This window comes from Ictalurus punctatus, chromosome 9, assembly GCF_001660625.3.
Source record: "Ictalurus punctatus breed USDA103 chromosome 9, Coco_2.0, whole genome shotgun sequence".
NCBI lineage: Eukaryota > Metazoa > Chordata > Actinopteri > Siluriformes > Ictaluridae > Ictalurus > Ictalurus punctatus.
The window spans coordinates 21,790,410-21,803,773 of NC_030424.2; the positions used below are offsets into that span (position 1 = coordinate 21,790,410).

Below are 13,364 nucleotides of genomic sequence, written 5' to 3' on the forward strand. Positions count from 1 at the left end.
AAGTGACTAATAAGTGGAGAGAATGAATGAATCCCTCCAAAAATATCTGGTTAGTGGTGGTCCTATGGTATTTATGCATAGGAAAGAAAGGAGCAAAATGTATGCCTAGTAAAATCTGGGCTACAAAAAAAATTGTATTTTACTAACGAAATGCACCTATATGGTTTACTCATACTCAAGCCACTGAAAGTAAATATAACTCATACACTATGCAGGCATGGCTGTACATGATGCGCACGCGCAGTTCATCTCAGCTAGGTACGCAGGCGTGGAAGTTTGTGCGCATGCGCTGTGCAGAGCTGTCAGGAGACGCCGCTCGGTTAGAGAACGGGCAGTTCTTTCCTTCTGTGGGGATTTTCTGTGGGGTGTCATCGCTGTGTGTGCAGCCGATATGTTCTCTCGTTCCCGGTGTCTCACGCGCTCTGTCGGTCGCTCTATCGCAGCTCTCCGACAGGTACGTAGCTATAGCGCCCATGCTAACGTCCCGCTTGGTACAGCGGTACGGCGAAACTGCAGCTGGACTCCAGTCCCGAGTCATGCTAAGCTAACTGCGCTAGGGCTGTAACCTAAACCGGTTCCGGTTAAGCATCTAGTGCACTACATGTGTAGGTACTTTAATGCCTATGAGGTGCACCTCTGTAGGAAGCAGCGGGTGATTTGGAATTAAGCCCTAACTACTAAAGCGTTGATTAGGCCTCAGTGCCAAACCAAGGACAGCATGTTATCCTGCTTCAGTTAACCAGGCTAATCCGAGATAACCTTAATAGTTATCATTTTGCCTGCAAGTATACGTCCTAAACATACCATAAGAACAATTGTTGTTGTTTTAAAAATGTTATATAGAATTGTATTTATCTAGCTCAGAGAAGGGTAATGTTAGAGGAGACTTTGGTACGAGGTCATTCCCTTGATAGCCATTAGCTAGCTACATATTAGCCTATTAGCAGCGTTGAATCTGCCTGTTTCCTGCAGTGTGAGACAGGGACTTTGCACAGATGTCATCCAAGCTAATGTAATATAATAACCGAGATTTTTCCAGAGACAACAGGCTAGCTGCTTTCTAGAGCTCTACACTTCCAGGTTCAAACACTCACTTCAGTTAAAGTTGAGGGATTTTAAAGTGAAAATGACACCAGGTTTAGTTTTAAACCGCAAAGAAGTAATAAAAGTAGTCCCAATTTATCCCTCCCTTACATTCTGTAGGGCTACATAAAGTATCTTTGCTTCTGAGGCTGAAGTTCTGAGCTATAGATCAGGAGGTTGTGATTTCAGATCCCAGTAGGCAGAGTGCCAATCCTAGACCCCTGGGCAAGTTCCTCAGCACTATGCCTGAAGTTACTTTGGATGTAGAATCAATGGAAATATGGTAGATGACCAGGTGTAAATGTAAAAATTGCCCCCAGTTTTGTTCACCTCATTGAACTGGCTTTACGCTTAACATGACATATGCTCACACGTGACTTAGTTTTAGTGCCACTGCGACTAACGACAGCTGATGACAAAGTTCTGGCAGCGTCAGGGATGTAAACATTTTTATTTATTTTTTTTAAATCTCAGTGAGATCTCTGTCATGATGCTCATTTAAAAGCCACCAATAGGAGGACAGCAGAGGATTATGCCAAACTCACAGGACAGCTAAGAGTACAGTAGCGCCAATGATGAAATGTAAACAGAACATGTTAGTGAACAAAAAATATCCTTATCACCTCACGCTCACTTTGAAGAACGTCCGTGTCTCACCATTTGATACAGAAAGCTCGAAGAGACCGTTATGTTTTTCCTGTCTTGTTTTCTCATGATCTCCACACAACAAAAAGTTGATTTTCTTGTGATCTCGACTTCATTTTATTGTGATTTTCACATAACAAATAGTTGTTTTCTCATGGTCTAGACATAACAAAAAGTTGTTTTCTCCTGATTTAGACATGACAAAAACTTTTCTCGTGATCTAGACATGACATGAAAGAGAGAACATGCAGAGTAGAGATGCACAAGAAAGAGAGAGGCTTTCTGGTTGGACTATGTAATTTTTGTATATTTAACCTCTAAATCTAAAGCACCGAAGCAGCTGAAAATGGGAATTTCTTTAGCGTCTATCATCGCCTGTGTGACAATACCCTCTGAACATGCCATCCCTTCTGAACGAGACATATCTGAGAACATTGTAGGTTTCTTTCGAATTTGTACACTGCTTTGAAAGTGTTGTAGGGTATGTATTGGATTCATTATGTTAAGAAGAATGCATTGTGAAATTTCATTCTTCACTAGTAACAGCGGTGGTTGCATTTCACCTGAGCATGTTAAATATAGTCTTGTGGCTTCAAGAGTTCATTTCCCACCAATCAGCAGTGGTAAATGACTCTGGCTGTGTCTGTGTTTTGTCTTTTATCTTTGAACCTGTAAAATGTTTCTGCTTTACAAACAGGGTATATCAGAGTGCAGTCAGTTTCACTGCTTATAGCTCTTGAAATAGTGTTTTTCCCCCCCCTTCTTCTTCCAAATATATGACCAAAACTTATCACCAAATGCTTCAGAAAATATCTGCATCATAATTGGTGTTTTATTATGTGTATGTATATGTATTATTGATGTATGGTCATATTTGTTTTTATAGAGTAACAATGTTCTAGCAAGACGAGCAGCTTCGGGTAAGTTTGCATTAACCTGAATACAGTGTTTATTATATAATAATATAATACTTTGAATGTTCATCATAATTCAAACTCCTTTCCTCCACTAGCTGATAGCATTTATTTAGTTATTTTTACAAATAATCACAGCGCGTTTTGCTTTTGGCATTGTAAGCAAACAAATGTTCTTGGTTCTTCAGGCATATCGACTCCTCAGTGCATCACCGTCAGGAACAATCTGTAAGCATTGCTTTAGGCTATAGGAGATTAAAAAGCTGAACTACTTTTTAACCGTGTCCTTAATAAAGAACACTCTAATTTTGTATTTCTTCCACTGAATTGCAGGAAATTCGAGACGAGGCCCAGCATCTTCCAAATCAGATACTTCAAGACCACTGCGTCCCACAGTATGTCAGTTCACACACACGGTTTTGTTTCAGATTTGATATTTGTTAAATTTGTGTCTGTAATATGTAGATAACTTAATTCATCCCAGTGGTAAATTCATCTATTACCGATTATAGCATAGAGAGTTATAATTATACTATAGTATAATTTAACACTATAAATGAAACTGTGTGTGTGAGAGAGAGAGAGAGAGAGAGAAAAGAAAATGAATTGCCCCTAAACTAGTGTTCGTTGATGACCTTTTTCCCATGACGATGATGAGACAACACCGATGTTATTAAACACTAACTGTGACTATATCAAGGTGCAATATTGTTGATGGAAAAAAAGATGAGACTAAAGTGTAGGTTAACAAATAAAAGCTTTACCAAAATCTCTCTTTATTTTCATGAACAACAAAAAAAGGAGACAAAATATCATAGGACGACCCCCCCCCCCCGACCCCCCCGACCCAAAAAAAAAAAAAAAAACAGGATAAGGTTGACTAAATATGATTAAAAACTATCAAAGGCATTTGACACAGTATTAAAAATAATTTTAAAAATTGCTGACAATATTAACACGACCATAAAAAACGTAGATACAGCAGCAGACTTGAGTGGAATTAAAGTGGCAGTGCTGTGCAAACATAGTCAGCAGTGTAAACATTGTAAACAGTGTGAAAACAGAAATAAGTCACTGCATGGCCAAATTGTATTAAAATGAGAACTTGAGATATCAAATTGATGATTTCCTGACTCTGATTTAGTGATCTATAGTCACATTAAACTAAACTGTGCATGTCTTACTATGTTGCGTGCAGAAAATAAGGAGCCTTTAACTGGCCTCGCCAGGGTTCTGTACCATTCGCATCGGCCAAACGTTCACTCACTGAAATGTATGGAATATATCTGCTCTTTCAAGGCCAAAAGGATGCATGAAGCTATCTCAAACAACTTAATCTGTCTTTATTAATCAGGTTTGTAGGTGGATTTGAGGAGCTGAATTCACAATTTTGAAATTAGTACAGTTAGTAAATCCAGTTTATGACCTCATATCTTGTGTTTTTAATCAATGTATGAAGCTTGGTCTCCTGGCGTGACCTGGCAATTACCAACAATGAGGAAAAGGGAAAAAAGGAAGTGGGTTTGGTGTAATATCCAACATTACAACATCGCAAGGGGGTGGAGGATACGGATAGCATTTAAGTCAAATAAAAATCCAAATCTGTTGTGACTACTTTTTTCTTTTCTTCCTGTCAGGAGACATGAAAGTATTTTAATACTACACGTGTTTGCTATAGCAAAGGCAGTAACCTGACATTGTCACAATAATAATAATAATAATAATAATAATGATGATGATGATCGTAATGATGTGGTGGTTGTTATTAACTACATCTTAATGTATGGAAAAGGAAATGTAGGTCTATGTTAAAATGTCAAGACATTAAAAATAAAATGGTTGTACAGTAAGACCTCTAAAATGTAATGCAGAATCCACAGGAAAATATTTCTCTGCTATGAACCTTTCCAAGCTCCAGAGCTAATTTGAAGAATTAGGCATGTGCCAGAGTTATAACAATGAAGAATGGGTAAAGATTAGTCAGAACAGACAGGGAGAAGTGAGGGATGGATATTCCAGCTAAAATAATCTGAATGAGGATATGAAAGCTGTTAAAGGTAGTTATAAAAGCAAATGTGGGAATGAAAGCTATTGGGGAACATTTAATAGAAACACCTGCACATTTATACAGTTATCCAATCAGCCAATCATGTGGCAGGAGCACAATGCATAAAATCATGTACATACAGATCAAGAGCTTCAGGTAATGTTCACATCAAACCTCAGCATGTGGAAAAGTGTGATCTCTGTGACTTTGATCGTGACATGGTTGCTGGTGCTAGACAGGCTGGTTTGAGTATTTCAGAAACTGCTGATCTATGATTTTCACACACAGCTCAGTCTCTAGAGTTTACGCAGAGTGGTGCGGAGAAAAGGAGAACGACCCGACTGGTCTGAGCTGACAGGAAGTCCATAGTAACTCAAATAAGCACTTTTTACAACTGGTGATCAGAAAAGCATCTCAGAACGCAAAACACATCAAACCTTTAGCTGGATGGGCTATAACAGCAGACTACATCAGGTTCCACTCGTGTCAGTCAAGAACAAGAAACTGAGGTTAACATGGGCACTGATTCACCCAAACTGGACAGTTCTAGACTGGAAAAAGACCAGGTTTAAATGATTCTTTTTCTAATATTCACTTGTCCAGTTTGGTCGGCGAGTCTGTGCGCATGATTCCTGTTCTTGGCTGACAGGAATCGAACCCCATGTGGTCTTCTGCTGTTGTCGCCCATCAACCTCAAGTTTCAATGTTTTGCGCATTGCTGAGATGCTTTTCTTCTCACCACGGTTGTAAAGAGTGATTGAGTTACCAATCTAACCATTTTCCTCTGACCTCTCATCACCCATAGAACTGTCGCTCCCTCAGTGTTTTTTTTTCTGTTTGTTTTTCGCACCATTCTGTGTAAACTCAAAAATCCCAGGAGATCTGTAGTGTATGAAGTACTCAAACCAGCCCATCTAGAACCAACAACCATGCCACGATCAACATCTCGAAGATCACACTTTTCCCCCATTCTGATGTTTGATGTGAATATTAACTGAAGCTGTTGATCTGTATCTGCTTGATTTTGTGCATTGTGCTGCTGCCACATGATCGGCTGCTTAGACAACTGTGTAAATGAGCAGATGTAAATTACCTAATAAAGTGGACAGTGAGGGCATATGATCTTCAGAAATAGAGATGCACAAGTTTGAAGACATTGATTTTCTTTATCAATGACTTGTACGCTATTCAATCATTTTTGTTGCTTGTAAAAATGAAGGCACATCTGACAAAAGAAATAGTTTGTCTTCATCTTATACTAAAGGTGTACAGAGATTTTGCGCTCAGCTCTGTTTGCTTTTAACCTCTTTATTTTTTTATTTTATTCTTTTTGCAGAGAATGAAGTACTTACTATCAACACACCAGCATTTGCTGAGTCTGTCACAGAGGGGGATGTGAGGTGGGAGAAAGGTACGAGTTTTTCTTGTGTGTTGACCACAGATCTTGTTGAGCCCCATTTATTGCATCGAGGTGTTAACTCTGTATTAACGTGTGTTTTGTTTCCTCTCGTAGCTGTGGGGGACACCGTCTCAGAAGATGAGGTGGTTTGTGAAATTGAGACTGATAAGGTAAAAGTAAACTAATATTTTTCAGGGATATCCTGACAGTTCTCAATCAAGACGATGGTGTGATAAGTGTTTTGCCGTGTCTGTATGCAGACGTCAGTGCAGGTGCCCTCTCCGGCTGCAGGAGTGATCGAGGAGCTCCTGGTTCCTGATGGAGGCAAAGTGGAGGGAGGCACTCCTCTATTTAAACTAAGAAAAGGAGGTTAGTTCATGAGTCTGTTCATTACATTTGGAGCAGTTTCCTGGTCCTCTACTGTGTGTGTGTGTGTGTGTGTGTGTGTGTGTGTGTGTGTGTGTGTGTGTGTGTGTGTGTGTGTGTGTGTTTAAGCAATAGCACACAAACAACAGAACAGTTATATTGACAGTATACAGTTATACAACGGTTCATTAAACAAGAAATTAATATCAAGTATCGGACACAGTATGGCCAAATATTTATTTTTGCTCAGCTAATGAAGATGGGTTCCGAAGAAGCTGCACTCACTATTAACCCATCAGCTAGCTGTCTATCTTGCTGCTGGTTAGACCTGATGTGATTTATACATTCCCATTAAAGGTGCATCCGGTGAAATTGGATTCGCTTCTTCCTCTTCATCTTCCTGTGATGACCTTTATTTATATTATATATTTTAATTCAGGAGTTATATTAGTGAAAAATATATTGTTCGGCATGATGATGTGACTCTGCTCTAGTAATGCTCAGTTAACTGACGCTAGAATTGGAATTTTACGTGGCGAGCACGGATAAGCGGTGTGATACACGCAGTGAAACGTCCCAATGCGGCTATACAAAACTTTAAGGACTCTTGGAACGCTGCTCGTCCAATCAGATTAGTGAATTGGAACGAACTGTGACATAAATGTGCATTCAAACATAGGACACCTGATTAAAGATATGTATATGCGCACAAGTAAAGTGAGAAGTATTATTTTAATTCAACCTTCAGTGTGGTTAGTCGATGTATTTACAGAGAGATTGGTTCAAACAAAAAATCAAATACTGAAAATACGGTATTCTTTTCCTGGTGAAGGTTGAGCCTTGTTCTGTGGTTTCATGCTCTCCTCAGCCGGCGCTCCCAAGGCAGCCGCTGCCCCCGCTCCAGCAGCCGAGGCCCCAGTAGCTGCGGCTCCTCCGCCTCCACCTCCTACTGCTGCTACGGTGGGGTCCATCCCAACCACCATGCCCCCAGTACCACCCGTGCCAGCACAGCCTGCCACTTCCAAACCAGGTGAGCCAGACACACATCATTCATTCAGCTGCTGGGCTTTATAAGGGAAGTGAATTGCTTACCCTTGGCTTGATTATATCGCTGAATTGTAAGATATGAAACACAGAATGCAGTGTCTTGACACAGTATACATGTTTGTCATTTTGCTGAAGTTTCAGCCATCAAGCCCACTGCAGCTCCTGCTGCCCCTGCTGCAGGCGCTGGAGCAAAGGGCGTGCGCTCTGAGCACAGGGTAAGCGACTACTGAGGGGGTGGCATTATTTATCAAGCAGTATCACGCTTTTAAAAAGAAGCAAGCCTACAGAGGGTTTTTGTAGACTGGAGTCTAGACATACCGTCCAAAAATGCCTTTTATTAATGAGAGAAACTGTGTGTGTTTGGGGTGAAAACTGTGTAATAATTCAGATATTTTACGTCCTCTTTAAAACTGCAGGTTAAGATGAATCGTATGAGGCTGAGGATTGCTCAGAGGCTTAAAGAAGCTCAGAACACCTGTGCCATGTTGACGACTTTCAATGAGGTGGACATGAGGTCAGATTAGTCACCAATTCCAAATCTCTTTCTTTCTTACATTTATTTATTTATTTATTTATTTGAGAAGAGGCTCTGAGTCATAGACTGAGTTCAGGTCAATAATATTGAGAAAGTAAAGTCTTGTAATGGTGGGGTGAAAGTCCTGTTTGTTGCCTAAACTTGATTAGAACCTCAGCAATGCTAACACAAATGGTTATAGATTGGAATCTGGCCTACAGGAAGAGCTTTTTGCAACCCGATGCCCATTTAAAGCCTGGAATGTAAATATTTGGTACTAATGTCGGTAAAAACAAAGATAAGATTTGGGTAAAACGTGCTTTATTAATTTAGAAGGAAACGTTAATGTCCTCAGACCCTCACTTCAGAAGATGACACTTTGAGGATTTCTCCCCGGCGCAAATGGCGGTGTCAGCTTTCGGCTGCACAGGGGTTTCGTACTCGCGCAAATCTAGTTGGTATCGACGGGATGGAGCAAGACTCCGCAGGCCAGGGTTAGTGCAGAGACGAAGAAGCACGGCCGGTCAGGGGCCGAGAGCATCTGCCCAGCTCTCCCCCGAGAGCAGCCCTCAGAGAGCAGACTGCCTGCAATGTTATGGGCTTTTATGACAAGCCAATAAGATTTGAAAGGTTTAGAAAGTGAAGATTTTTATCTTGTCTTCTCTCCTTTCTCGGAGAGAGTGTGTCTTGGGACGGTGCTAATTCTGTTAGCGGAGAAACCCTAGAGCTTAAGCGGAGTTGGAGACAGGAAAACAGACAATTAAAAAGCGCTGGGCAAGTGCACCATTTTTATCATACACGCAAACCATTGTCAATAAAATCCCTGATGTAGCACTTCAAGGTTGTTGTTGCTGGAAAAGATTTTGTTCTGCAGTCTGCAGCATCTACTAAACCTACGTATTGAAAGAATACTTCCCTGGAATGTTTGTGTAAAAAATGTGCACAAAAACATGCAGCTTTTGAATTGAATGTAAATTGGGTATCACTTTTTGATTAAAGATCTGTTGCTTGTGTTCCCTGCTTATTTTGTTCTCTTTGTCCCTGACTGCAGCAACATCACGGAGATGAGAAAGGTCTACAAAGATGCTTTCCTCAAGAAGCACGGCATCAAACTGGGCTTCATGTCTGCTTTCGTGAAAGCAGCTGCCTACGCTTTGGTAGACCAGCCATCAGTCAACGCAGGTACAGTTGCAATCAAAATTATTCAACCCCCATTGCAAATCAGGTTCATTGTTTTTCAAAATGTACAGACTTTCAGTTGTTTGCAATGAACAAATCAAACCAAAGCAATTGAAATAGTTCTACGCAACGAATGCTTCAAGTGGTTTCCCCAAATTCAACTGAACATGTAACTTATAATGACTTGTCCAGTTTCACAATTATTCAAGCCCCGAATAGAATACCTCACAACAGCACAAATATGCAAAGCAGGCAAGATGAAAACGTCATGCCGTCTGTGAGGAAGCTGAAGCTCGGGCATCATTGGACCTTCCAACAGGACAATGATCCCAAGCATACCTCAAATTCCACCAAGGCTAGGTTGCAGAAGTCCTGGAAGATTCTACAGGTCCGTCACGGTCTTGAACCCGATAGAAAATCTCTGGTGGGATTTGAAGAAGGCGGGTTACAGCAAGCAAACGTAAGAATTTTATTGAACTGGAGGCCACTGCTCATGAAGAATGGACTAAGATTCTTCACAAATGCTGCCAGAAGCTATGCATCTCATTTTCAGCAGGTCATAACCGCAAAAGGGTGTTTTACTAAGTACTAAAGATGCTTGCCATGAAGGGGTTGAATAATTTTGAAACTGGGGAAGTCATTATAAGTTGCATTTTCAGTTGAATTTGGGGAAACCACTCAAAGCATTCGTCGTGTTGGAACTATTTCAATTGCTTTTGTTTGATTTGTTCATTGCAAACAGCTGAAAATCTATACATTCTGACAATAAATCTGATTTGCTATGGGGGTTGAATAATTTTATTTAATAATTACAACTGTATGTCCCTCCAGCACCAGCTAGTCATGCTTTTAGTGACACCACCTCACAATTGACTACTAGCAAGTATATGTGGTTATTGAGGTTGTGTTCTCTGCATCTAAGATCACGATTTATAAGCTATGTTTCCCTCCTGCTTCCTTCAGAACCACAGAAACCTGGCCTACATAGACAAGCCACACTTAATCTAGATTTTATATTTAAGTAGTGAGCCACAACCCAATGCAGTGAAAAAAGGCAGTCAGTCTGTAGCTGTTTTTAAAAAATATATATATATATATTTTTATATATATACATTTTTAAAAAATTATGTAGTAATATCTAATTTGATACATTGTTTATATTTTATAACGGTTTCAGACAACTCAAGTGTTTTTATCACTTCAAACTGTAGTGCGTCAACAAAACCCTGCTGGGAAGTCAAAACTGAAATTATGAATACAATTTGTTTTGGAAATATTGGTAAAAGAAGAATATTAGAAACCTATTCAAATCCTGTCACTGTTATATGATTCATTCAGTTTGTCACAGCTAATAAAATTATACTCCAAGTCCAAAATGAAAATGCTTTGTTTTTAGAGATCAAAATGGACAATGAGCTACTTAAAGACAACCATTTGAACATTTTGATTGATGTTTTTTTCCCCAGTAATTGATGACACAACCAAAGAGATCGTGTACCGAGATTATGTGGACATCAGTGTGGCAGTAGCGACACCAAAGGTGATTTCTGGAGCTGGTCTTTTTCTCCTAATAATTTGGTAATGGATCGCATTAGCACACTCTTACAGCCTGTAATGATGTAAAGTGACAAATGAATAAGTGCATTTAGTCCAACTGGGTAATGTTACTCCTGTAAATGAGAGTGAACACGATGCATTTCTGCAGCACTGTACTATAACCACTTTAGTACAAATGAAGCCCAGTTTAGTCTTGAGACCTGCAGTGACTGACATGCTGGAAGCTGAAGTTTTGCTCTCATGTGGATTGCATTTTAATTTCTCTGAGCCTGGAAGCTTTAGTTTAGTACTCAATGTACAAGTACACACCATATAAAAAAATTGTACATGAGTGTAAAGTTGATTCTGATTCATCTGTATTCTCATCTCATCTTCACAGGGATTAGTGGTGCCAGTAATTAGAGGTGTGGAAGGAATGAACTTTACAGACATTGAAAGAACTATAAATGAGCTGGGAGAAAAGGTAGGAGCCATTATTCTGTCTGAAATTGAACACATTTCATGTTCTGACTAAATATATTAGCCATCATCTTTATACTTTCATACTTCTAGTGCAGTTTGTACTAGGGCTGGGCGATATGACAAAAATATCATATCATACGATACTTGAGCTAACAAAACATCCGCAAAACACTAGTAAAATAAACAAATAAACCATTAATGCTTACAAAGGTCAAGTTTTTATAAAAAATTGTCAAATCAATGGCATCCATTCAGCACCATTTAGCTAAAAAAAAAAAAACATAAAAAAATACATCACCATACCAGCGATATCTCAGAAAAGTGTATCGCTTAATTATTGAACGTGATATCGCTCTTATATCGATATATCGCCCATCCCTAGTTTGTACCATTAGACTACACTGGGTGCACTCTTAGCACATGGGCTTCAGAGTAAACGAACTGTTCTCAGGCCCTGCAATGCTTTAAATGGAACAACTAACCAAAACCCCATTTTTAGACAAATTTGTGATATGACCTGTTTTTTAGTAGTTCTATTTAGGGTTAAGCAGATGGTTAAAAGTGGGGAACTCAGACACATACTGTAGTATCTGGAAAAACAAGTGGTTTTTGGTGGCTTTAAACTTTGCCCTTTAAAGTCCTAGAACGGAGCTTTAGATTTGTCATACTTATTTATTTGTATATTTTGGCTCACAGGCACGCAAGAACGAGCTGGCAGTGGAGGATATGGATGGTGGCACATTCACCATCAGTAATGGTGGAGTTTTCGGCTCACTCTTCGGCACACCCATCATCAACCCACCACAGTCAGCTATTTTGGGCATGCATGGTATCTTTGACAGGCCAGTGGCTGTTGGTGGCAAGGTTAGTTATAAGTTTGTTGCGTTTCAGTTTGTACTATCCATCAGTAGTCACAGTGTGGGTGCTTTTTGATTTTTCTTTGCCTCACAATGTCTCTCGCCATTCTCAGGTTGAGGTCAGGCCCATGATGTATGTGGCTCTGACGTATGACCATCGTTTGATCGATGGCAGAGAGGCCGTCACCTTCCTGCGCAAGATCAAATCTGTGGTTGAGGACCCCAGGGTGCTCCTCTTGGATATGTGAGATGTCATAAAGCGCACATTAATGGCTGACTTCCTCAGATTCTCACAGAGTGGTTATTTTCCAACAAAACAATCCTTACGACATGATTTACTGTGGTGGTTAAATAGGGAAAGCATTCTGAATGTTCATTTACTTGACAGTAGTAAGACGTTAACAGTTAAAATTTGCATGGACTAGACAGAAGAAAGGATGTACAGGTTGTACAGGTATCTCAGCTGGCATCTTCTTAGCAAGAAGGCTGTCCTGCCATTCATAAGTGCTTTTTTTTGCCATTGTTTAACTTGAAATATGTATGATCATTATAATACATATGCAGTTATATATGTATAAGTTGCTCATAATATGTCTAAATATCGGGTTTCCGACTGGTAAAACAAGCACAGTAGTAGACAATATCTCATGTTTCACATTGTGTTTGTTTGTAGCGGTAGTGATCAGTTGACCAGCAAACCAGATAAACCGTTTTGTCACATTCACAATTTTTTTTAAACACACACTCGTGTTTACAGTATGGCCCTTAAATAATGCCACGATCAGATCCGTCAAACTCACTGGGAACAGATTCTGCCTATGCTGTGTAAAGAAACAAATATTTAAGGAGGAAAAAGCTTTTAAACAATAAATGGATAAATTGTGGTTTTTCGTTATGTTCTGGTGCTTATTCACGTACTAATCCTTTTTCTTCAACAACAAAATTGTTACAGGTTAATAGCTGGTAAGTTGAAGTGACCATCATGGCTATTGCTAGCTGTGAATCTGCTACGCTGCTGCTGCTTCTGCTACTTGGATGATCAGCTTTAAGCAGACATGCATGTGGTTAAGGTAGATGCATGTGGGTGATAGGTCTGCTTAACACACGTTAATCTGAAAGGAAAAACCCATAAATTCAAAAACCAATGTCTCATCTATGACTTCAGTGGCAAGACAGGATGTGGTAGCTGTGCTATTAGTTTAGGCACATGCTGCGAAGGGGGTCTTGTGGTGAAATAAGTGCTTCATCTTCACACTCTGAGATGCACGCATGGCTGTGTATTAGCTTGACTGCG

General features: G+C 39.8%; 1 protein-coding gene across 1 annotated transcript; it reads left to right on the forward strand.

Annotated features, from left to right (window-relative positions):
* Positions 1–272: 272 nt before the first annotated feature.
* dlst (dihydrolipoamide S-succinyltransferase) lies at positions 273–12,954 on the forward strand. Its single transcript, XM_017476570.3, has 15 exons — positions 273–454; positions 2,615–2,648; positions 2,831–2,870; positions 2,976–3,037; positions 6,026–6,100; positions 6,203–6,258; positions 6,349–6,457; positions 7,323–7,484; positions 7,637–7,716; positions 7,918–8,015; positions 9,067–9,197; positions 10,661–10,734; positions 11,131–11,214; positions 11,910–12,077; positions 12,184–12,954. The coding sequence occupies exons 1-15, from the start codon at positions 392–394 to the stop codon at positions 12,316–12,318; spliced, it is 1,371 nt and encodes a 456-aa protein (XP_017332059.2). The 5' UTR covers positions 273–391; the 3' UTR covers positions 12,319–12,954.
* The last annotated feature ends 410 nt before the right edge of the window (positions 12,955–13,364 follow it).